Source organism: Physella acuta, unplaced genomic scaffold (assembly GCF_028476545.2).
Source record: "Physella acuta isolate Inbredline_101_S28 unplaced genomic scaffold, ASM2847654v3 ptg000150l, whole genome shotgun sequence".
Classification (NCBI taxonomy): Eukaryota; Metazoa; Mollusca; class Gastropoda; family Physidae; genus Physella; species Physella acuta.
In genome coordinates this window covers 791,333-817,481 of record NW_026731669.1, presented here as the reverse complement: position 1 = coordinate 817,481, position 26,149 = coordinate 791,333, and the positions used below count along the sequence as shown (strand labels likewise).

General features: G+C 35.2%; 2 protein-coding genes across 5 annotated transcripts in view; one reads left to right on the top strand and one right to left on the bottom strand.

Moving 5' to 3' along the window:
- Window positions 1-520: 520 nt before the first annotated feature.
- Window positions 521-4,790, top strand: LOC131935610 (eukaryotic translation initiation factor eIF1). Its single transcript, XM_059292106.1, has 4 exons — window positions 521-697; window positions 2,980-3,143; window positions 3,529-3,660; window positions 4,032-4,790. Exons 1-4 carry the CDS (start codon window positions 679-681, stop codon window positions 4,044-4,046), a joined length of 330 nt encoding a protein of 109 aa, XP_059148089.1. The 5' UTR covers window positions 521-678; the 3' UTR covers window positions 4,047-4,790.
- Window positions 4,791-6,425: 1,635 nt separating this feature from the next.
- Window positions 6,426-26,149, bottom strand: part of LOC131935611 (inositol-trisphosphate 3-kinase homolog) — a 53,336-nt gene continuing 33,612 nt past the window's right edge. For 2 of the 4 annotated variants that reach the window (XM_059292108.1, XM_059292107.1), the window contains exons 2-12: window positions 20,233-21,344; window positions 18,047-18,131; window positions 16,903-17,055; window positions 15,702-15,774; window positions 15,177-15,312; window positions 14,560-14,616; window positions 13,838-13,891; window positions 12,246-12,365; window positions 11,468-11,577; window positions 10,855-10,918; window positions 6,426-9,805 (exon numbers count right to left, since the gene is read on the bottom strand). In XM_059292108.1, the coding sequence (XP_059148091.1) occupies window positions 9,749-9,805; window positions 10,855-10,918; window positions 11,468-11,577; window positions 12,246-12,365; window positions 13,838-13,891; window positions 14,560-14,616; window positions 15,177-15,312; window positions 15,702-15,774; window positions 16,903-17,055; window positions 18,047-18,131; window positions 20,233-21,156 (1,833 nt within the window). In that variant the 5' untranslated portion in view covers window positions 21,157-21,344 and the 3' untranslated portion in view covers window positions 6,426-9,748. Of the gene's footprint in view, window positions 9,806-10,854; window positions 10,919-11,467; window positions 11,578-12,245; window positions 12,366-13,837; window positions 13,892-14,559; window positions 14,617-15,176; window positions 15,313-15,701; window positions 15,775-16,902; window positions 17,056-18,046; window positions 18,132-20,232; window positions 21,345-24,064; window positions 24,129-26,149 lie in introns of those variants that run through there. The other 2 variants (XM_059292110.1, XM_059292111.1) reach the window with 2 other exon arrangements.

The following is a 26,149-nucleotide window of genomic DNA, read 5'->3' as shown; positions in this document are numbered from 1 at the left end:
CCACGACAAACAAACTTATTACATGTTACATACAGAATTGAGCTTTATATATAGTACATAGCAAATAAGGCATTGTGCATGTGGATTATTTAGTAATTAGATTTAGAAATCTAGGTGTGTTGGGTTGTTAGTAGTATTTTAATCTCGACTAATTTGATGGTTAGAAATTAGGGTTAGGCGTATAAAAATAAATTGTTGCACTGGAACTCTTTTTTTTATTAGATTTTAATTAGGAAATCGTTTTATGTTTAAAATAGTTGCTTAACAATGTTTTTAAAAATATTGATCTGGCAAGCTCGGTAAATAGTGCAAGAGGAAGTCTCTGTGTCATTGATAATTGTATTAGCTCATTGCGCGCTATAAATTAGTCCAATTTTAGAATAAATTTTCACCACGAATTGATAGACTATAATTGAATTTTTTTTTACAAAACTCTATTGTCGTTGTAATATGTTTTATTTATGAGCCATTATTTGTACTTGTCTATTTTGTTCTGTAAACTTAAAATTCCAGTAAAAGTAGGTCACAACTTCCTTTTCTGTCTGTAGCCATTAAACGTGGATCTTATCGAAAGTTGAAAAACCATACTGTTTTCAGTACAATATTTAAGAACTTTCTTAATAAACATAACTAAGTTTTTGCCTAATAAAGTATAAATTATATTACCTTTTAAAAAAGATGGATAATACATTTTTTAGTGAGTATTACTATTTTAAACGACGGAATAGGTCTTTTGCTTTTATTGCAGCCAGTGTGAAGAATTCACATTTTGTTTGACTGTATGACACGGCCTATTTTCAGTCTAGTTTAGCAAGTCTGTAGATTCCTGGGTCTACTGCGTTTTTATAGTAGACTCTATATCTAGACAGCAGAAATTCTATAATAATCGATGCAGCCTTAGATTTGAATACTCGACCACTGCTTTATTTTTATAATCAGATCTAGATCTAGATTCTAGTATTTTAGATTTAGAAAAATTAACACCAGCTGATAACTTGATTGATATGATAACATTTGATTCTGGGTCAGGCTAGTATTTTAAAAGATGTTTTAACTTTGAGGCATTTAGATCTAGATCATTTAGGAAACAAAATTCAGTAAAATGAATCAGATCTAGATCTACTGATCTAGAATCCTAGAATGTCTGATTAATCTGGTAACCCCCCCCCCCCCCCCCCCCCCCCCCGTCCAGTTAGCATAGACCTCTCGATTAGTTTTTAGAGGGAATTTTTATACCAGTGTCAGATAACAGAATCTAACCCCAACCCTCATCCTACGATACCATAAAATTAGTCGAGATTACAATACTACTAGCAACCCAACACATCTATTTTTGGTAGTCTATTTATTGGGCATCTGTAGGCCTATCTAAAATCATCCGTTTTTTAAATATGTGTTCAACGGGAGATGACTTAGATTTTTTAGAAGATATGCCGGGTCCTGATAAAGTACAAGATACGAAATGGTGAGGCTGTAAAATGCTAGACATTTCTGCATAGTTTTGGGTAAATGGCGAGACTTTTTTCTCGAGATGTGCGAGAAGTAACGTTTTTGCAAGCTCATGTTTTCTTGTCAGCATTAGAAAAATCCCAACACTTGTTTTGGGGTCACAGTGAGTTCATATTTGTTTAGAAATAAGCAGCCCTGCACCATATGCCAAAGCATGTTAGCTGAGATTTCCATTGGCTCACTTATAATTTTTCCCCAAACCAAGTAGTATGTAAAATGTACTTTGGGATCATTGTGAATTCTCATAAGCTATTAGGTCTTCTACCATGCTTAATAAAGCCAATCAGTAGAAAATTTAGAACTAATTAAAGTTAATAAAACCAATCAGTAGAAAATTTAGAACTAATTAAAGTTAAATTAAAATGGTCAAAATTTTTAAAGGTTATAGGCTAGCTCTACTTTATTATAAAAAGTAGGCTAAGCAAATTTTAAATATGGTGTGTTCGGCTCTTTGAACAACTAGCTAGTATTCAAAGTCGAATCAATGGTAAGAAGTTGTTCAATCATCAACACAATAAAAAAATAAGTTGTTCACTCCTTACCAAACTTTGGGTGTGTTAAAAAAAAATTTCATATTTATTAATTTATTTAAAATAGGCCTAATATAATAGAATATCTATGTTTGCTGCGGAATGGCTACATTTATATTTGAATAATGCATTTAAAAATTAAGGCTGCATCAAATAAATCATCGGCACATTGAAAATTCGGGTGGGGTAAAATTTTTGCAGTTATTAGTGCAATTTACCCCTACCAAGCCTACCATTCTGGTAGTGGTAAAATGAGAGACATAAGTGTCCAGTGACATGCTGTTTTTGCAGCCTTCTCGTCTCGCTTATTATCATTTAGCCGTTTCACATCTAGCATTTTACCGATTACCTAGATGAGATATATGCAATTTATATCTGGGGGGTCGTATCTCCTCAATGAAGCAATATCGAGGACTAGTTTCAAAAGCAAATATGTTAAGCAAGTTCCAAGGATGATTGTGGGCCCAAAAAATTCCCGGAATTCCTTCCTGGATTTCCTGGAAAAGCCAAAAATCCTCGAACAAATGCAGTTTTTGGTCCATATCTCGGCAACCAGACCACTTAGCGACTTGAAACATTTACCAATCGATTCCTGCCATAATTTAGACCAATATTGTCGAAGAAAGTTTTCAAAAATATCCTTTCGTTCGGTCACAAAAAATTAATTAAGAACATTTAAACTGAGCATCGTGTAGGCCTAGGATGATATTTACTACTTTTTTTTTAAAACTGAGCATCTTGTAGGTCTACTCGTTAAAATAAAACTATTTCCGTTGATATAGGTTAATATAGTTGTCTTTTTTTAGCGCAAAAAATATCCTTTCGTTCGGTCACAAAAAATTAAAAATTGTTATGGATAACATAAGGAAATTGCGCTTAAATTGTCACTAGACTTTTTATTAACTTGTTTCTTTTCAATCTGCATTTGTTATGTTTATAGATCCATTTGCTGACACTGGTGAAGGAGTTGGTGGAGCCCCGGGAATTCAAGGATCACTTATTCACATCCGTATCCAGCAAAGAAATGGTCGTAAGACGCTAACCACAGTCCAGGGTGTTGACCCAAAGTATGATTTTAAGAAAATTGTCAAGGCAGCCAAAAAAGTTAGTATGTTTAATACTCATTATCTGCCAGTCAAATGTATAGTTGTATATAGTAGCGTTATAAAAATACTTTATGCTTTTAAAAAATTACCCTTTTGGATGTGGGGATCAGTGAAGCAGATGAAAAACAGCATCTTTCTCCACGATCTCTGTATATGAAATGATTGTGTAGGTGAGCACTAAAGAGAGTCAGGTATCCATCAGCACTGGCATCAATGGACATTTACAGCCTTGAGTCTGGATCCAAACTCCAGACTTTTGGTTCAGCAGTTGTGCCCTCAATTATCCAACCACTCTCTCCTATTTTGGTTGACATTTTCCCACTTTTTTTGGTGTGATGTTGTGAGTCTTGTGTAGTATTAAAGTTAATTATTGTAAATTTCAGGAGTTTGCTTGCAACGGTACAGTTGTTGAACATCCTGAATATGGTGAAGTAATTCAGTTACAGGGAGATCAGCGTGATCATATCAGGAGTTTGCTCATCAAAGTTGGAATAGCAACCAATGAGCAAATCAAAGTAAGTTGGCACTTGTGTTTTTCTTTAGCGTGCATGTTCTTGAGGATATTAGACAGACTTCTTACATAAAAGTTACCTCTGGCACCAAGACATTTTTGACTGTCCCAAGTGTTTGAACAGCTGGGTGATAATGTTGACCTCATTGGAGAAGAGCAGAATGAGCATTTACTCCATCACTTTTGACACTAAGAATCAACAGTTAATCTTCTCATTTCTTGTGTGCCATCTGCAGCTGTCTATTATTCTTACCATCTTCCTATTCTTATCTTATCCTTTTTAAAAAATGTTTATATTGATATATTTTATATAATACTATTGTACATGTACATAAGTATTTTTTCTGTTAAAAAATTGGTGTCCTTGTTTTTCAGGTCCACGGTTTTTGAAGAAATTGTGTGTTTGTTTCTGTCCAAATCAAGTCTCTTTGGCCTTTCCCCACAAACACTGGAGAAATGTTCCCTCTGCATAGTTGCACCGGCATCCGGAGAGGAACTTGTGGGAACAAGCAGTATGTTGTGCAAGAGGTGTGTGGATGATTTTTCTGCCTGGTTTGGCTCCATATATGTGTACATACTTTTTTGAATGGTCGAGTGGTGTTGTGGATGCTGTGTGACTGGGTATGAGTCGTATAGTTATCTGGGAAAGCTAAGCTACATTGTTCTTATAGTAAATTTGTTTGAAAAATTTTAAATAGAGCGCTACTGATTTGATTATTCTTTCATTAAATTGACATTTACTTCAGAGGCTGGAGATAATTATTTCTTTAAGGTGATTTTGTTATGATACACAATGCAATTTAACATTATATAAGCAAATTTTATGAATGGTCTTAATTTATAATTGTGTTGAGTATTAATCTGTACACCTTGTTCAGGGTGGCGCAGAGATTTTTATCTTGTGTTGAGGATGTGATTATAACTATGCCATCCGAAGGCATGGTGTGTGCTGTTGGACTGGCTTTATCTCGAAGCCTTGTTAGATATTTGGTCATGCTAAAATAGTATTTAATTACAAATCAAATTTAAGTTTTGACTTTTTAGGCTCAGTTTGTATTTCTTGTATGTCAAAACTTTCTGATGTAGCCACTTTTTGAAAATGATTTTAATAAAACTAAAAATGCAGAACAAATGTACTCTAGTTTGTAATGTTTGTAGCTTTGCAAATAAATAGCAATGCAGTCTAGGTTGTCCATTATCTTTTTATTTCTCTTTTAAAAATGTAACATCCAGCATAGACAAAGAAATTGTAACATTGAAAAGGCTGAGGTAACAGACATATACAGACCTAAATATACATCAGATTGACAGTGTACACAGATATCTTTGAGCTCTATGTACATCAACATACTGGCTGAATGAGGCAGCAACAGATATGGTAATACCTAGGGTTCACACTAAAGAAATGTACACCAAACTTCTAGATAATATTGAAAGAAAAAACTGGTCGATGTGCGATCATTTGTTCAGTAGTAAGTTGTGTGTTGTCCAGCAACCTAAGACGTGCTATTTACAAATACCCTACATACAGTTGTATAACATTCAAAGATGTATAACAACGATATTACAGTTGTAGTGTTAAGCTAGTAAAATTCAATTTATATAGGTCCTTATTACACACAAATTCTGGAATCCTACATGAAAAGGTATTTGTCATTTAATAATTACACTATTTAATAAAATGACACTCGTGCTATAACATGTCAAAAAATATTTTTTAGAGGAAAGTTATTTGGAGGTTGGTTTGATACATCTTTCTATACATGTTTAAAAAATGAACCTTAATGTCTACTAGTCCAATAATTTTTAAGAAACACCTGATCTAATAATTTTCTTTTGCATAAAATATATTGCCCTAACTTGAAGTATAAACTGACTTAGGAAAAGTAAATTACAATGGAAACTTCATCACTTTAGGGTAATGTATAATGGGCTACACTGGTGCACATTTTGACGCCCCTAATGTTGGATATTTTTCTTTGGTAAAGAACAAATTGGTGACAAAATACTGAAAATCAAAGAATATTCTAGCAGGGAGCTTTTCACATACAATACATCGCAATACATGTAGAGAATAGCCTAGTACTCCAGATCTTATGAGAAGTTACAATGTTAATTATAGATACAAAGATAAGAATATACCTTTTGGTGGAATTATTGGTGTGTGCAATATTCTATAATTGTTAGTGATTTTACATTTTAACTCTGTAACTTAAAAATATTTTTCCACAAGTTGCGAAATAGGTGATAATTGTCTTGAGATCTAGAATCTTATTTTGCAACTTTGCACTCTTACATTTTTTTCTAGCAGCCTACTAAAAATAAATAGGACAAAAAATAACACACTATGACTTAAATATTGTTTTAAAAAATAAGTACATTAAAAACCCCTAAGCTACAAAAATAATTTATGTACAAATTAATCAGCGGTGTAACACCATCAGAAAAAGAAATGTACATACACGGTCTACGCCCAAGTTCAAAGTCTTTGTCATGGATTATTTAAATACAATAGTTTTAGTGAGGCAACAGAGAAAAAAAGAAACAATGAACACTAGAGTAAAAAATAACAAACTATAAGAAACATTAAAGCTAAGAACTAGGTTGCATGAATCAGGGATGTGCTCCAAGGGAAACTTACTGTCTGGAACGCCTGTTAACAATTTGTTATAGTTATATCAAAGACGCACTCAGCATTATGACTACTATTAATAAGGCCAGAGGCGTAGCTAGGGGAGGGCAGTTGGGGCAGTTGCCGACCCTAAGGGGGTGCCAAGTTGTATGGAAAAATAAAATAAAAAGCTCTCTTCGAGCTGCATTAAAGTTGAAATAAAGTAAATAGAATGCTACTTGGGCTAAAACAACAGTTTTCTATATTACTGGTGTTATATGGAGATAAATGTTAACTGACTTTTTCTTCAACATGAATAATTATGGGAGGGAAATGGATGCAAAATTGAAAGCTCGCCCCGGGCACCAAAATGGGTTGCTACACCTCTGGATAAGGCCCGAATTTTTAAAGATAATCCTAAAACTGTTGGTCTTTCTTTAGGACAATTTTCTACCTCATACAGCTAGTCACACCTTACAAGAAATATTTAAAGCTAACACATTATAAAGCATTGTCAGCATTAATGAAGCAAGGAACAAAATTTGTGCCGACCAAATGTAAGTTTAGGGTACCTGTAACATCACCATTACACACTAACTGTAGGTACACAACTAAGCTGTGTAACCTGGTATAGTTTCGCTAAGTATTAGCTAACATTGTGTTGCATGTATGTAAAGGATTGCACATCGAAGAAAATGTTTATTTGCCTGTGTGGGTATCATAATTCTGTAACACTATTTAAACAGGGTGATGTACTAGAGGACTCTAGTGGCGGCTATGTTGTGCATGGATCACATATAATGAACTTGTGACACTCCAATACAATGGTGGATCATAATACTGTACAAGATAACAGTTACAGCTATACACATCTTGGGCTTCACAACATTAGCAGGTGGCTAAGATCTGGTTCAATCAAATCAGCTTCAGATGGCTAAGATCTGTTTCAAGCCTATCAGCTTCAGATGGCTAAGATCTGTTTCAAGCCTATCAGCTTCAGATGGCTAAGATCTGGTTCAATCCTATCAGCTTTAGATGGCTAAGATCTGGTTCAATCCTATCAGCTTCAAATGGGTAAGATCTGTTTCAAGCCTATCAGCTTCAGATGGCTAAGATCTGGTTCAATCCTATCAGCTTTAGATGGCTAAGATCTGGTTCAATCCTATCAGCTTCAAATGGGTAAGATCTGTTTCAAGCCTATCAGCTTCAGATGGCTAAGATCTAGTGCAGTTGGCTTAGATCTAGTTGAATTAAATCAGCTGAGTTAACTGTTACAACTGTTTGTCAAAACAAAATTTGATGAAAAACAGAAACTAATTCCCCAGATGTAAAAAGCAGACTATGTTTTGGTTTTCAAGTTATTTATCCAACTATACGAAAAGAAAATGGATAAAATAGTACTAAAATAAAGTTAAATAAAATTTAATCGAGACTACTATTAGCCCCCTACCCCACCCCATTCTTTAAAATTATTAGAATTGCTTTAATGATTACCCTTATGAGACAAGCAGAACTGCGTACATACAGGTTTACTGATGTCACAATATACAATAGTCCGAGGCTGTACGCCACTCTCCACTGCATGACAGACATTCTTTGGTTACACAACTGAAATGTACTAACCCTAGACTTTAGGATCATTTTATAGGAATGTACTAGCTATCATAAAACAAACTTCTATAAAACAGTTAATATCTATACACATTTGGCCACTAGATTGTAGCATCAAAAAGAATCAAGTACAAATGTAATGTCAACCAGGCAACAGATTGCATAGGCCAACATCTCTTTACTGTAAGTTCACAAACAGGTACACCAGAGATTATACAGCCTATAAGATCTATATGGGAACATATAGCACCACAAAACTGGTGTCAAATTTAAAAAAAAAAAATGTGTTAATTTGGCAAAAATTAAATAATGAAATGAATAGATGATGAAAAGTCACCCATACACATTTAAAAACTGTCACCTCTTTTAAAGTAAAGATGTAAGAAAAAAACATTTACAATGGTCAATAACAGGCCAAAATAAACAGTTCTGAAAAAAATTTTTTTTTCAGATTGCAAGTAAGTCATACATTTACAAAGGAATATGAATATGTAGTTTTAGTCTTCTAAAAAATATTCACACGTTTTACAACAATGCATAGCTGTTTTTATATTTAAAAAAATGAAATGAAATAATCTTTCACACAATAAAAGGCGTATGAATGGTTTGATGTGTGATGGAGAATGTGATGATGAAACACAAGTGATTGGTCAAATTGGCAACATCACTCAATGTTTGGCACCCATTAAAAGTAAACAAAACAGAAAAATATTAACTATTATTGCCTTTAACACTACAGTTACAGTTAACATTTCTTGTAGGAGATTGTACAGATAAGTCATGGGAAAGTTCAAAGCTACAGATTAGCTCAAGTTTGTATTTCAATATGTCGCAGAAGAAACAGAATATACTGCATCAACTTTCATATAAAATTAAATATTTTATTTCCGTGTAAAAAAATTCATAAGACTAATAAAATACATAAACTTCACTGCTATTTTAATTTTGTTTGCAACTATTTATTTATTAAAACATTCCCTACATTACATATTGGGGTAAGATAGAGTGATTTCCCTTGCTGAAAATGAAGTGGTGGGGGTGTTTGTTGCCCAGTGAACCCTGGCAGTAGTAAGATGACAAACAAGTTTCTACATTGGGTGACTCATGTTTGTTCACATCAAGTTACACATTTTTTAAATTGTTTGTTACAAAACTGTACATAAAATAAATATCAATGATAAAAATCGACAGAAAAATTATATAAACCAATACAAATAACATTTCTTGTATTTATAAAAATAGTATGTGCTATTATATGCACACTAAGTGCTCACAATCTAAAATGTTGACATCTAATTTACTTCTAAACAAAGGACTGAAGTAACAGCAAAAATACACCATTGGAGGATTATTTTGATCTATTGTAAGGACTTTGTTCTCTTGTGTAGATCTTTGATCTTATGGGGTCTTTTAAATCTTTTAAGTAACTGTACATGTTTGATCTTGTTTTCTTGTGTTTGATCTACACAAGTTTTCTAGTAATGACCTTGGGTGTTCTCTTGAACAGGTTTTAACTGGATGATATTTCCTTTATCCTTAATGACTGATAACTGAGGTGTTATCTGGATTAATTAAATCTGTGAGTCAAAGATGGGATAGAACAGCAACAACCACAGATGAATGATTGAGGCTGCTGTGACAGGTGAATGATTGCATGATTGATGCTGCAGTGACAGGTGAATGATTGCATGATTGATGCTGCAGTCAGAGGTGAATGATTGCATGATTGATTCTGCAGTCAAGAGGTGAATGATTGCATGATTGATTCTGCAGTCAGAGGTGAATGATTGCATGACTGGTGCTGTACACTTTACTGGCCTTGCAGTAGGAGTTAGAATTGTTGCTGGTAGGAGGAAATGGACTGCTGGATTTAGGATGGTTCCACGGATGACTCTGCTTTCTGTTTCTCCACAAGTTTACCCAAGATCTGGAAATTTAGTTTGAATTATAAGCTTTTATTCAGTTTACAATAGTTGTTTGTGGGTTTGGGGCAAATGCTGTAACTAAAATTTTACCCATTTCTAACACATCAATTTCATTCCCAAATATATGAAGACAATCAATATTTAATGACAATGCATGAATATCTCATTTTTTAATCTAATCAGATATTCAATTTGTCATTAAAATTTAAAACTAAGATTACTGAATTTGATCACACTAGGAGAAATGACTAGATTGTTGATTTCAGGCCAGGAACACAAATGGAGACTTTCAGTGTTGTCTTTTACTTATAACCACGCCACCCCACTGTTTACTTACGGGTAGACAATTGTTGTTTTAAGATAGTAATCTATTTGTTGGGTTTGAAAGCAAATAGATTTAGTCTTGTTTTATCAACTTCATTAAAAATGAATAGAATGCAAAAAAAAAAAAAAAATACAGTAGGCCCGTGACTTTTTAAAAAAAAAAATAAATATTGACATACTACTTTATTTTCATATTTTATGGTTATTTAAAAGTAGAATTTGTTTTTAAATTTAAAAAAAAAACATCCTAAAAATAATAAGCTTTTAAATTAACTGAAAATTAAAAAAACTTTCAGTCGCACAAGAAATCTCTAACAAATTTTAACTACCAATGCTTTTATTAAAGTAAGCAAGTTTATTTTATTTCCTTATTTTCAGTGCATTTTAAAGCTTATTATTATTAAAGAAGTTTTAATAAATTTAGATAACCAACTCATTATTAAAGTAACTTTTGATACACTGGGAAGATTGAAAAATAAGCTAATTATACAACCTCAATTAATTTTAATCAAAAATGCCCCTGGTAAGGGTAGACTGAAAGATTTTTGTTTATGTTTGCTTTTTAAAGTGAAATTCCTGGATTGGGTTTATTTAAGTCAGGGAAAGTGCACAGATGGCTACTGTGATGATCAAACAAGCAGCAACTCTACTTCACATGCCATGATCTACAACTGTAGATGCCTGTTTGATACATGTGTTAAACCTTCATCAATCATTCAGTTATTACCTCAACAAGGTTATCCAAGCCAGTCAAATATCCATCTTCATGATTTCCTATCTGCCATGGCGTTCTGGAAGTGAATAAATGAGTATAAATACTTTTTGTTTATTTGTTATTATTTACAGAATAATAAGAAAATAAACATAAATTGTCTTCAGATATAATAGTAAGCATAAATGTGCTTGTCGTTCTAGAAACCAATAAATACTTTATCAGACTAAATACTGTGATAAGACTTACTCGTTATCTGCTTGGGTATTAGAATTGTATGAAAAGATATAGGGAGTAAAACCCCACCCCATAACCAATACTACCTAAACCCGCACTAATAATATTCAGCCTGGAAACAGCCAACATCAGGATCAACCCTTTCAGTCTTAATAGCTATCACCTTAGGAAAGGGGCATAACTAAAAAAAAAAAGAAAGTGAACTAAAAAAAGCCACACAATTTGGTGAAGTATGTGACTTACCTGTGATTTACTGTGATGCCATCAAGAGGAATGGTATTAGCAAACCACACAATTTGGTGAAGTGTGTGACTTACCTGTGATTTACCATGATGCCATCAAGAGGATTACTTTTAGCAAACCACACAATTTGGTGAAGTGTGTGACTTACCTGTGATTTACTGTGATGCCATCAAGGGGAATGGTTTTAGCAAAGTCAATCATCCAGGCCCCAGCGTTGTTGCTCCTGTCATACATGATCAGTAAACTGCTACCAATGATCTGATGAAAATAAAGAAACTCATTTGTGACACCAGATTTATTTCGGTTTCAGAGTATCTGTTTTTAAAAAAAAAACTTTAACTCAAACGCTAATGACACCAGATTTATTTTGGTTTCAGCGTGTCATTTTTAAAAAACTAACCCTAACCCTAATGGCACCAGACTTACTTAGTTTTCAGTGTGTTATTTAAAAAAAAAACAACACAATTTTAATCCTAATGGCACCAGATATTTTAGTTTTAGAGTGTTATTATTTTAGAAAATAAAAAACAGCCTTGTTTAACCCTAACCCTAATTACACCTGCCTAGCTACATTGTAGCAACCTGTGCTCTGGCAAAACTTGAGGTCTTTGTTAACTATTTTTTAAGGCCTTACCATATCACCAATATAAACCTGCTTTAATAAAGTACAACTGCATAATATGGCACAGTGTAGAATAAAGTATGGTTTCCTGATTTATATACATCTTGAGTTTATATATGAAATAATCTTGCGCTTAAAAACTCATTATATACTCTTGATCTGCCATTTTTAATATTTAAAAAATTTGATATTTATAAGATGTTTGATGATATAGGGTACCTTTCCTTGATAAGCTTTGAAAGGTCGAACACGTAATAAAATTGTGTTTTCCAGAAATGACACAAAAACCCCAGTATTAACTGACCTCATGCGTGCTAAAAAATGGAATGGATTCAAATTTCTCCTTAATATCACACAAGCGCTCGTACAGCTTTGGGATGACCACTGCATGGTCCTGCACAAATGTCTCCATGAAGTACGAGACCTGGAGACAGAACAAGAAAACATACTCCAGTGTTAGACATGCTCATCAAATTGAAATTAGTTTAACAATAAAGTGCAATACACAGGAGATGGCTTAGGTGAGCACTCAACTACTAACCCATTAGTATTTAATTTGAATTATGCGAGGTCTCAAGACATCCCGGTGTTTACCCAGCTCTGATTGGTACCTGACTTATGTTAGGGAAAGTAAAGGCAGCTGGTTATAGTGTTTACTAGGCATGCTGCCCAGCTTCACTTAGGCTTTCGAAAACATTGAGAATTTGACTGCTTAATTAATCCGCCCGAGGGTCGGTCTACGACCTCAGGAGTTATGAAGAGGTTCCTGCGTGGACATTTTTTCCGATTTATAGCTCATATAAGGCGCCGGTCAGTCGAGGTCAGTTTTGACCCCCTCATCGTAGACTTTTCGGCCAACCGGCACCGGCCCCCGAGTTCTGTCGCCCCAAGGCAAGATCAAGCAAAATTTGAAGCGCCTGCGGCGCCGGGAAGTGCCCTATCAGGCACCCAACAACTTTGCTTTATATATTATAGAGATTAGCAAATTGCATAGATAAATAAAGATTTCAATAAAGTAATTAAGGCCTGAAATACTTTAATATAGAAATGTATTATTTGAATAGATTCTAGATCTAGGTAGGGTCTACATCTGTGTAAGTCTAGTTTTTCCGTAGATCTAGATGATCTAGAGTCTCTAGATCTAGATGATCTAGAATCTCTAGATCTAGAATCCTAATAGAAATTTTTTTTAAAGTTTAGCCAGAGCAAAATTGTATTGTATAAATTTTATAACGTACGTAGATCTAAATAATATTTGAATGAAATAGTTCATTACTTTTTATTCACAATTTATAAACGCTTTTCCTGTTGCATAATTAAAACTGTTTTTCTACATTCGAATACGCCTTTATTTTTTTATTTTTCTGCTTTAAATAAAATTGTGGTTATACATTTAAAACATCTACCATATTATTTTCAACAAAAGTCCGTAGCAAGTTCACCATATATCGCTGAAGATTCTGACGTGATATCCGGCGAAAATATTTTGCGGACAGACAGAGAGAGAGAGAGAGAGAGAGAGAAGTGCGCACTTGGGCTTTTATATATTAGGATAACACATTCCCTTCCAATGATGAAGACTAGAAACTTATGGACTCTACTTCATCTGTCCTATGGATTGTTAGGTAAGGTCTGAAAGGGGAACTTGACATTATTTTTACTTATACAGGGCAGGCTATACTAAACTATTCTTGTCAAACATGAATGGAATTATGTGAGATGCTGCTGACACTCAAACATGTTATACAGGTTAGGTTGGGCAGTAATACAATACTATTTATTCTTGTCAGTCTAGAAGGGAATTAAGTTAGATTCAGACTAGTGAGCAATAAAAAAAAATGTAGTGGTATGATGAAGAAATCAGGAGATAAAACATAGAAGTGAAGTTTAATTTACCTCTTCTTTTGTTCTGACTTTCTTTAAGTTTGTGTTGGGAGGTTCCCCTGTCATCTGATAATCAAAAACAAAAAGTTTACTGTATGGCGTGTTACTATGACATACAACACAAAGATGTTTTAAAGATTTTGAAACAGGTCATGAGTAATGAGACTAATCCATGTAGAAAATAAAACAAGTGATGATGTTTACCAGTTATGTTATAACCAAAAAAAAGTGTACTCTGTGTTTCTATCAGGTACAAAACAAAGATGTTTGTATGATGTTATGACAAGGTAATTAAACTACCTCAGGTTGAAAATAAAACGTTTCTAAATCATGTTCACCAGTTATCAAATATAATTACATAGTGTAAAGATCAGTGGAGTAAGCAGGGTGTTAGAACTGCCCCCCATCCTACACACACATATACAATAGGCTGGAAAAAATTAACAACAGTATTATTCTAAGTTACATCTATTGGCAACCACACAATCTATCTTTAGTTTCCAAATAGGGAATATTATTTACTAAGTACAATTTTTTTTAAAGAATGGGTGACCGCCTGGAAAATTGCTGGTGACAGACACAAGTCTTTTATTCTTATATACACATGATTTTTTGCTTGTTTGGACCTCCACTCCCCTGCTTAAATTAAAGTCCAATGAACATTTTTAGTGTGGTTAGAGTGTCAAGATGTTTTCTAAGTGTGATCATGTGCTAAGATACATCAAGTCTCTTACTCTGATGGCCTCTATCCTAAAGCCTAAACTGGCTGTAGAGCTTTCTTGTTCTCTGAACTGATGAAATAAAAAACAAGGTTTAGTCAAATTTTATGACACTCGTAATTAAGTTATCTGTACAATATTTACAACAAACAGTGTGCAGTAAGAAATAGGTCTAACAGAAAAGGGAAAATGGAAAAATTAAGAAACAGCCATTGGTCAAGCAGAACTAAGAAGTAAGAACCTATCAAATAGCCCAAGCAATCAAAAACAAACTCACTGGTTACTTGCCATGGGCAGTTAGTCAGAGATAGTGTCAGTTGGTCATTTGAATGTGTAGCATGAGTTTAAGATAGATTAAGCTAGAAGACAGGCAGTTGAGTTTGGAACATGGATTAGATTATTGTTGAGGAGTAAATTGTTGTTTTAATAGAAAGTTATAGTGGATCAGTCAGATAGTAGAAGTAGTGTAGATAGTTCAGTTAGGATTAGGAGTATTTGATAAGGAGAGGCTGCCCTTAAACTGAGTCCATTGGAGAGGTATGGTTGCAACTTTTTGCTCCCCAGGGACCACAAAGAAATAAGTCAACTATTATAGACAGCAGAGGTTGACTTATGTATCAAGCACACCCCACCTGCATATATCGAAGTTTTGTGATTGCTTCTTGTGCCCTCTCCTCTTCTGTGGGTGCGTTGGGGTCCACTTTGACCATCTTCTCGTACAGATCTTTCCTTAGCACAGGATTCTTCACCTCAGCCTCTAGGAATGTCCTGTCACATACAAAATACAGGTAAAATATGTTTCAAATGTTAACATGGTACATATAACATACACTGGCTAAAAAGTAAATTAAATAATATTTTTCTTTATATTTAATTAAGATGGTATAATTTACAGTAGAAATAAATTTAAAAATAAAATAAGACAAACATTTGTTCTGTCTTCTTCGTTCTTAATTTTTAATATTGAAAGGATTTCAGCCTGCTTTTCTTTTTGGATCAGCTGCAATGGCCTTTGTTCAACCAAGAACAAACTACAAGGCAGCAGTTGTATGATTTTGGAGTGATTATTTTTTCTCTTTAATAAATTCAACTATTTATTTTAAAAAGAATTTTAAACATTGATAATCAAGATAACAATATAGGAAACTAAGCCATACCTGGTACCCATTTTAATATCCATAATACTGGGATCATGAAAGTGGTGCAACAAATCTTCCATCTCAATAAAATCTGCTCAACAATCAAGGAATAAAACCTGACATCTAGATATAGCCTAAATGTATCTTTCATTAAAATTTAAATCCTTCTACATAACACTTAAACCTTTTCTGTGTGTTATGATGCATGTCCTCAATAAAGGTTGGTGGGAGTGAATATTGGTGCGCACGTTGTTGAACGAATGGATGATGTGACACATATAGTGTGATAGTGATATTTTTGTGTAGAGACTGGTTGCTGTGTATTGTGTGTGCGTGAGTCTTATCTGTATCATCTTGATAAAAGGGTGCACATGAGTCCAGTACCAGAATAAATATAAGATGAGGAAACCTATATTCATCTTGTTGATTAATCATCACCTGTGTCATCTAGATAAGTAATTGTATAATGACTGCCTACGGTTGTAATATCTTCATATGGTAGTGGTATTCACATATGGTATTGAATCAAGCAGCTCAAACCTCTGACATGTGTCGTCTAGATAAGTAATTGTATAATGACTGCCTACGGTTGTAATATCTTCATATGGTAGTGGTATTCGCATATGGTATTGAATCAAGCAGCTCAAACCTCTGACATGTGTCGTCTAGATAAGTAATTGTATAATGACTGCCTACGGTTGTAATATCTTCATATGGTAGTGGTATTCACATATGGTATTGAATCAAGCAGCTCAAACCTCTGACATGTGTCGTCTAGATAAGTAATTGTATAATGACTGCCTACGGTTGTAATATCTTCATATGGTAGTGGTATACGCATATGGTATTGAATCAAGCAGCTCAAACCTCTGACATGTGTCGTCTAGATAAGTAATTGTATAATGACTGCCTACGGTTGTAATATCTTCATATGGTATTCGCATATGGTATTGAATCAAGCAGCTCAAACCTCTGACATGTGTCGTCTAGATAAGTAATTGCATAATGACTGCCTACGGTTGTAAAATCTTCATATGGTATTCGCATATGGTATTGAATCAAGCAGCTCAAACCTCTGACATGTGTCGTCTAGATAAGTAATTGTATAATGACTGCCTACGGTTGTAATATCTTCATATGGTATTCGCATATGGTATTGAATCAAGCAGCTCAAACCTCTGACACAGCCTCAACACTGTGAGTCAGCTGAAAAGGATACACTCCCCATTAAACTCCACCTCACGATAAAAGGCTGGCATGATGTGTTTGGACTGGGGGAACTCTGAAAGAGCCTGATAGGCCAGGGTCTCATAGTTCTCTTTGACAAGTCTTTTCTTCCAGATGGTGTTAGGGCCAGCTGGCGCAAAGGAACCTAAGAGAAATAAAATCATTTGCTGAATGATCGCAACCATAAAAATATGGCAACATAAAGAAACACAGCCACACAAAGATGGTAACATAAAGAACACAACCACACAAAGATGGCAACATAAAGAACACAACCACACAAAGATGGTAACATAAAGAACACAACCACACAAAGATGGTAACATAAAGAACACAACCACACAAAGATGGTAACATAAAGAACACAACCACACAAAGATGGTAACATAAAGAACACAACCACACAAAGATGGTAACATAAAGAACACAACCACACACAGATGGTAACATAAAGAACACAACCACACACTGATGGTAACATAAAGAACACAACCACACACAGATGGTAACATAAAGAACACAACCACACACAGATGGTAACATAAAGAACACAACCACACAAAGATGGTAACATAAAGAACACAACCACACAAAGATGGCAACATAAAGAAAACAACCACACAAAGATGGTAACATAAAGAACACAACCACACACAGATGGTAACATAAAGAACACAACCACACACAGATGGTAACATAAAGAACACAACCACACAAAGATGGCAACATAAAGAAAACAACCACACAAAGATGGTAACATAAAGAACACAACCACACACAGATGGTAACATAAAGAACACAACCACACACAGATGGTAACATACAGAACACAACCACACAAAGATGGCAACATAAAGAACACAACCACACAAAGATGGTAACATAATTACTACATGTATGGTACATTAAAAGCTTTACTAAAGTTTATCATCATTTTAAATGGAAAAATATTTTTCAATACATGGATCTATATTTAATTGTGCTCTGAATAAACTGTTTTTAACACACTAGCAGAATTTTAATACTATAATTAAATATAAGGGGACAATAGCGTGGTTGGATGGTAGAGCTTACGACTGCTATCCCAAAAGCCTCAGGTTTGGATCCCAGGCTAGAATCTTCATCTCCACACTTACCAGGATGTCCAGCCAGCTGGATCCAGGCATTCTTCCTGTTCTTGACTAGAAGTGAACTTGCTGGGACTGACAGATCTAGCGCAGCCTGGGGAGGAGAGACACAAAAATTGTTACAAAAAAACTTTAAAGTAATCTCTAATTCCAGGATAAAACAGATGACCAATCAGTCAGGCATTGAAACAATTTAATATTTTCACTTTGTAAATATTACAAGCCCAGTTTTTTCTTCTTCAAAAATATGTTACTATATATTCAGTATAATAAACAATAATTATAGAAAGGAAATAGTGCCAACATTTGTACTACAACAGTATCTCTATAGTTAGACAAATTATTACTGTTTTATAAAGTCAATATATCAAACACTTTTAAACTGGTTACCAATTTTTAACTTCATCAACTTTTCTTTCTCTACAAGAAATTAGCAATATGAGACACATATTATAGTGCCACTACAGATAATGACAGACATGAACGAGTGACTAAACACAGATGTGAATTGTCAGATTTACAAAAGCAAGAATTCCATCATAACCAACTTCTATGTGCTGGTACAATATGTTATACGCCAGTTGTGTTACTAAATATTTCATCCACAAGACATCAATTAGTGATTATGCAATACAAGATAGGCAGCCATTATAATTCAAGCAGGTTAACAGAATAGTGTCACAATTCAATAATGGCTTAATCTAAGGTTATGTAGATAGTTTACTAACATTAAAAATTGGACGTGTTATTAAACAAAAAAATCTATGTGAACCAAACAAAGCCAAAGAGTGAAACAGTGTTTAGCATGATATGAACATCCCAGGATCTACAAGGTTTTAATTAACCTTTATGTTTTATTATTAGAACCTTGCAATTCTAGGGAGTTTAACTGTGGGAGCAGTAGAAAATTACAATATGAAATATGCAGCTTTTCAGTTTGGTTTCTATCCTATTTACTTGTTATCACACAACCCCATTATGTAGTTATTGGACAATGATAATAAAACTTCACAAGCTGTGTGTGTTTATTTTTACAAGAGCTACAACATTGCCTGAAACAGTAAACAAACAACCAGGAGGAAGAGAGTACGACATGGATAGAGGTGCATCGTGGTTTGTTTACACACACAAACAAAATCTCGACACTAAGGCTGAGAGAGGAATGAGGCAGGATTCTTAATTAAAACATTTTTCTTTGGATTCTTTATAAAAACATGTTTGTTAAAACACAAAAACAGATTCTGAATACTATGGCTGCTAAAGTAATGAGGCGTGTTTGTGTAGACACAAACAGAATTTAAATACAAGTGCTGGAGTAATGAGGCAGGATCAATAATAAAAAAAAAATGTCTTTCTAGTTTTAATACAGCCTTTGAAAACAATTTTTTTAAATCAGGGGTGAAGAACTTAAATATTTTGATAACCTCTAAAGCACAGGCAGTTAAAAAAGAAATTATTAAGGCTTTTGAAGTAAACGGTATACAATAAACATATAAAATATTTAGGCTTTCAAAGTGTATGGTGTTTAAATATTTAGGCTTTCAAAGTAAACGGTAAGCATATACAATATTTAGGCTTTCAAAGTATACGGTAGGCATATAAAATATTTAGGCTTTCAAAGTATACAGTAAGCTTATAAAATATTTAGGCTTTCAAAGTATACGGTAAGCGCACAACCATTGCCTATGGCCTATAAATAGAAGCTGAGAAATCCAGAAGGACAACATAAAAAGTATAAAAAAAGTAAATTAAGTGAAATATGTTACATAGGCCAACATCTTGCTTTTAATCAGGTGCCTATTAGAAAAGTTTAGTTTGACTTGGATTTTAACTAAAGGTTTAGGTCATGTACCTGTCTGATAACTATAAATACTCATTAAGCAGAAACAATTGGACACTAGGTGCCAAGCTAATTTTTGAAAAGAGTTTTGTAAGATTGTAATATAAGGGGAAAGTTGTGCAGAATGTGGTGTGGTTTGATGCACACATTCTTAGGGTGCATGGGTGACAAAGAGCAGTAACATGTGGATACAATAAATTAAACACACATTGAAAGGGCTTGTTGTCATACAATATGGTGGAGATTAACAGGACCAAGCAGTAAAACAAGCAAGCAAACACAAGCTAACATGCCAGTGAGCACACGTTTGACAGTTATCAAAGCTGGCTGGGTAGAATCAAAGGTTTTCACGCACCAGTACCAACAGGTTGGCTATAGCTGCTATCTGCGTCTGCTGGGACAGTGTCTGGAATGGGTCAGATGTAAGACTGTTGGGGTCGCTGGGCACATTGTCAACGGTGTTGGCGGCGGCGCCGTCTGGACTGACCGGTCCAGCGAGAGTACTCGGAGAATTGCTGCTGTTGTTATTGTTGGTGACCGTCCGCTTGTTGTTGAGGACAAGCTGCGAGCAGCGTTTACACAAGTGGTCGGAGTTGAGGCTGGACTTCCGCCTGTCACCAGGGGGCGTGGCGTTGTCGCTGTGGTCATTGTTCACACATTTACAGGTCTCATTGTAATGGGACTCCCAGATGGGGAAGACGTGTTTGGACCCAAACTTTCCCTGCTTCGCTTCCATCTCAGCTGCCTCCGGCGTGTCTACCGACAAAGTCAAAACATTTTTTATAGACTGATTACCAAACATTTGCGAACGCTCGTTTGTGTTGTTTTTTTTCTTCAACTTCTTCCTGCCGTCTTTTGATTTCTTTGACACCTCTTCTTCAGAAACAGCGTTCGGTATCTCTTCTAAATCCTGCATGATATCCTCGGACCCGTTCTGTTTTGTTTCGTGCCCTCCGCTTTTTGTCTTGCTCAGCTTTTTTCTCTTGCTGCGCTTTATTTTAGTGGAGCGCCGGCTGTACCTGATGGACTCGACGGAATTCTCCTCCGCCTCCTGCACCACGCTCTGCCTGCACCCCATGATGTCACCAATCAAAAGACTCAAATAACGGACGTGATTTTCAACTGCTAGGTTCACACAGTTATACGGGCGTACGCAGTTTGTACCACACCACACAGGCTGGTAGTTATGTCGCTGGAGTAGATCCCAAACAGTTTCAGGTCCAAGACTACATAAATGTGAATGAAAATAAAAAGAATTTGGCACCAAAATTTCATTCATCAGTGAATGCTAGATCTGTTCTAACCACAGCCTGGGATGAATAGGAACAGAAACAGAGAGCAGAGAACAGCCTATACAGCATAACTTCTCTAAGCTGCAATGTTAATCCAGGATAAAACCAAACTTTGAAAGCAACTCAGAATCCAATGTGTGTGTTGAATATCCAAATTTTCTGTTTACACCAATCTCTGAAGAAAGCCAAAACAGAAATTAAATACATGCGACGGATGAAGATAATCATTTGCTAAAATGTATTTAAAAAATAAAATAAACACACATAATAGTATGTGAATAATTAAAAAAGTAGTTAAACAAAATATACAGTAAATAAGCTTCACAATAAAATCATTCGGTTATAACACAAATAAAAACAAATAGAAAAATACTTAAATTAACTTTGTTTTTTGGGGACATGGCTATTAGTTAAATTGTGTTTGATAATACATAAACTATAACTGAGACTAATCCCAATTCATTCAAACAATTTCAATTGTGTTTTTAATAAAAGTATTGCTAATGACAAGTGGACTTTTAGAAAAAACAAGGTAATTAAAAAGTCTAGTGACAATTTTAGCGCAATTTCCTTATGTTATCTAAAAATAGCTTTGTCGTAGCGTAAATCAAGAGCAGGGTTAGTAAAACCATTGGTTAAAATACATGTTTTATTTACAACTAGAAGTAGCTCGTTAAGGACCATAACCCCTCCCCCTTCCTTCCCCCCCCCCCTCCCCCCCCCCTACGTTTAAAATCGTTGGCTCTGCTTGTAAACATTTAGAGTGAACACAGCTCACTAAAACCATGTAGGGGTGGGGAGGTAGGGAGAGCGTTTGCAGCTTGTTTTCTAACGGCTCGAAGAGGAGAATTATATATATAGAAGATAGAGTTACAGGACTAAAAACCATTGCGCGCCTAGCTACCGAACGTGATATCGCAGCCATTGAACGTGATGACGCGTGTGGTGTGGTTGGATAAAAATGCCTACTAATTCGGTCCAAATTTTAATTAATTCAAATTTTTTTTTGTGACCGAACGAAAGGATATTTTTGAAAACTTTCTTCGGCAATATTGTTCTAAATCATGGCAGGAATCGATTGGTACATGTTTCAAGTCGCTAAGTGGTCTGGTTGCCGAGATATGGGCCAAAAACTGCATTTTTTCGAGGTTTTTTGGCTTTTCCGGGAAATCCATGAAAGAAACCCGGAATTTTTTTGGCCTATGTTCATCCTCGTAACTTGCTTAACATAATTGCTTTTGGAACTAGTCCTCGATATTGCTTCGTTGAGGAGTAGATACGACTTAAAGCTGCGGACACACATTCATTCATACATTCATACATCCATAAATGACAGGTTAATAAACGCAATTCTCCAGAATGGAAATTGCGCTAAAAATACTTGTCCCACCAGGCTCAGTATTAGGATTTTATATTATTTCACACATTTAGATTAAATAAAAGAGACATACTTGAAAGCTAATTTAACAGAGAAAAAAAAATCCTAAGAAAAACTAACACAATTAGTTAAACAACAGTGTTTTCTAAATATTTATAGGTTTTGCAAATAGACATCCAATTATAATATCGTAAACACATCAAAGTTACTAGACAAACCCCTGCATATAACTAATGTATTATAAGTCCTAAACCCCTATATGCAAAAAATATATGACCTTGAACCCTGCATGTAACAAATGTTAGTCCTTGACCCCCTCATAAACAAATTTAAGTCCTAAACCCCCTAGATACAACTAATGAAGTCCTAAACACTTTCATGCAAAAAATATATGACTTTGAATCCTTCATGTAACAAATGTAATTTCTTGACACCTGCAAGGAAAAAATGCTAGTCCTTAATCCCTACATGAAACAAATATGTAAGTCCTTAATCCCTTTATGAAGCAAATTTAGTCCATAAATCCAGCATGTAACAAATTTAAGTCCTTAATCATTAATCCCTGCATGTAACAAATGTAACTCCTTAATCCCTATATGTAACAAATGTAACTCCTTAACCCCTACATGTAAAATCAACTAAATTCTTAATCCCTACATGTAACAAATAACTCCTTAATCCCTACATGTAACAAATAACTCCTTAATCCCTACATGTAACAAATAACTCCTTAATCCCTACATGTAACTCCTTAATCCCTACATGTGACAAATGTAACTCCTTAATCCCTACATGTAAAATCATCTTAATTCTTAATCCCTACATGTAACAAATAACTCCTTAATCCCTACATGTAACAAATAACTCCTTAATCCCTACATGTAACTCCTTAATCCCTAAATGTGACAAATGTAACTCCTTAATCCCTACATGTAACTCCTTAATCCCTACATGTAACAAATGTAACTCCTTAATCCCTACATGTAAAATCATCTAAGTTCTTAATCCCTGCTTGTAAAAAATATATGTCCTTGACCCCAGCATGTAACAAATATATGTCCTTGACCCCTGCTGGTAACAAATGTAATCCTTGACCCATTTTTGTAACAGATACCAGTCCTCGACCCCTGCTTATAACCCCCCAGCTAACAAAAGAAAGGTGCACCATGTTACCATCAGCCTGTACGCCAAACTTCCAGAGATAATCACCCCATGTTTAATGAGTGAAGCCTGCCACATGGTTCATTACGACACACAGGTGCACCTGATCAGGGTTTGACCATGGCACGCTCTAACGTAAACAAACAAACGTGACGTAACAAGCTGAACAGATGAATCGGCAGGGCAAGAGAGATGTTAATTATCTATACAATGATCAGAACATTACATGGTATTAGGCCTCAACGATTGGAAGAGGAAACTGTAAGCCATTATTCTAAAGACAAATATACCAAGATCAGGGAGCTAGCTGGGTAAAGTAAATAGTTCAAAAAATAAATATTTATAAAAATAAATACCTCAGTTTTACCTATACAAAAACAGCGTTAAATTGATGTTTCCTAACACAAGTATCGAGTTCAAATAAACTGTAACAAAAACTAGCGTGAGTTGTAAGACGTCGATTCTCTGCACTATGTAATAAGAAAAAAAAAACAACAGTCTGCACTGTTAGCCTATAATGTATTGAGAAGATAGGGAGGCTTTAATCAACAACTCACAAGCTGGTGCACTAGACATATCCCCGTGTACTTAACAGCCGCGGCAACAGCGTGATATCAAGACGTTGGACTGACGCAGTGTGTTGGCGGAGATAGACAAACTAACTGTGCACTTTTATGAGTACGTACACAAACAGTGCACTTTTATGAGTACCTACACAAAGAGTGCACTTTTGTGAGTACCTACACAAACTAACTGCACTTTTGTGAGTACCTACACAAACTAACAGTGCACGTTTGTGAGTGCCTACACAAACAGTGCACTTTTAAGAGTACCTACACAAACAGTGCACTTTTAAGAGTACCTACACAAACCGTGCACGTTTATGAGTACCTACACAAACAGTGCACGTTTATGAGTACCTACACAAACAGTGCACTTTTATGAGTACCAAGACAAACAGTGCACTTTTAAGAGTACCTACACAAAAAGTGCACGTTTATGAGTACCTACACAAACAGTGCACTTTTATGAGTACCTACACAAAGAGTGCACTTTTGTGAGTACCTACACAAACTAACTGCACTTTTGTGAGTACCTACACAAACTAACAGTGCACGTTTATGAGTGCCTACACAAACAGTGCACTTTTAAGAGTACCTACACAAACAGTGCACTTTTAAGAGTACCTACACAAAGAGTGCACTTTTGTGAGTACCTACACAAACTAACTGCACTTTTGTGAGTACCTACACAAACTAACAGTGCACGTTTATGAGTGCCTACACAAACAGTGCACTTTTAAGAGTACCTACACAAACAGTGCACTTTTATGAGTACCTACACAAAGAGTGCACTTTTGTGAGTACCTACACAAACTAACTGCACTTTTGTGAGTACCTACACAAACTAACAGTGCACGTTTATGAGTGCCTACACAAACCGTGCACGTTTATGAGTACCTACACAAACAGTGCACTTTTATGAGTACCAAGACAAACAGTGCACTTTTAAGAGTACCTACACAAACCGTGCACGTTTATGAGTACCTACACAAACAGTGCACTTTTATGAGTACCAAGACAAACAGTGCACTTTTGTGAGTACCGACACAAACAGTGCACTTTTGTGAGCACTTACACAAACTAACAGTGCACGTTAGTACACAAATTAATAGTGCACGTTTGTGAGTTCTTACACAAAGTAAGAGTGCACATTCCTGAGAACTTTATCAGCGCCGTGCAATATGATTCGGTAGATATTTCACCCACAAACGAAACTGGACTTACACAATACAACCTTCAAGAAGAGGGGGGAGGGGAGGAGGAGGGGGTATGTATGTGATACTCGACCTAGAGATGCCACTGACTTAACTACACGGTTACTTTCAGATATTGGGGGGGGGGGGCGGACACTGGTTTAAGTATATTTTCTATATAAGCTATTTATTACATTTAGTACGGGACGGTGGTGGTGACTCCACAGAGAGAATCCTGAAGGAAAATCTGCCAAACTGACGTATACAGCTACACCCAAACTAAGGTAGACACTGGGGGGGGGGGGGGGGGAAGGGGGGAAGTAAGTTAAGTGGTTTTCTTTTTAAAGTTAGTGCAAACGGGAAAATAGAGGACGATGCTTAAGACAAGATTCATATAGTTGTAAAACAAACACAGTGTTCAATGACGACGTAGGAAACTTAAAACTGAAGCGAGTGAAGTTTTTAGTAATTGTTAATGTCAATCTACTCCTATGTGCTTTGTTCTACTTCTTTCCTTTATACCGCGTTTACACTTGCGACATGTATACTATGCATGTCTAGAAAAAAAACAACTTCGCTATAAGGCCTAACATAATAGGGGAGCCTACTCACTTATTGCGAAGTATTTTTACCTAAAAATGTATAGTATACATGTCGCAAGTGTAAACGCGGTAGACTAACCCCA

What these genes read in the sequence shown, in the direction of transcription:
- LOC131935610 (XM_059292106.1), top strand. An exon ending in TTGTCAAGGCAGCCAAAAAA is followed by an intron (nt 3,144 to 3,528) that starts GTTAGTATGTTT and finishes TGTAAATTTCAG; the next exon opens with GAGTTTGCTTGCAACGGTAC.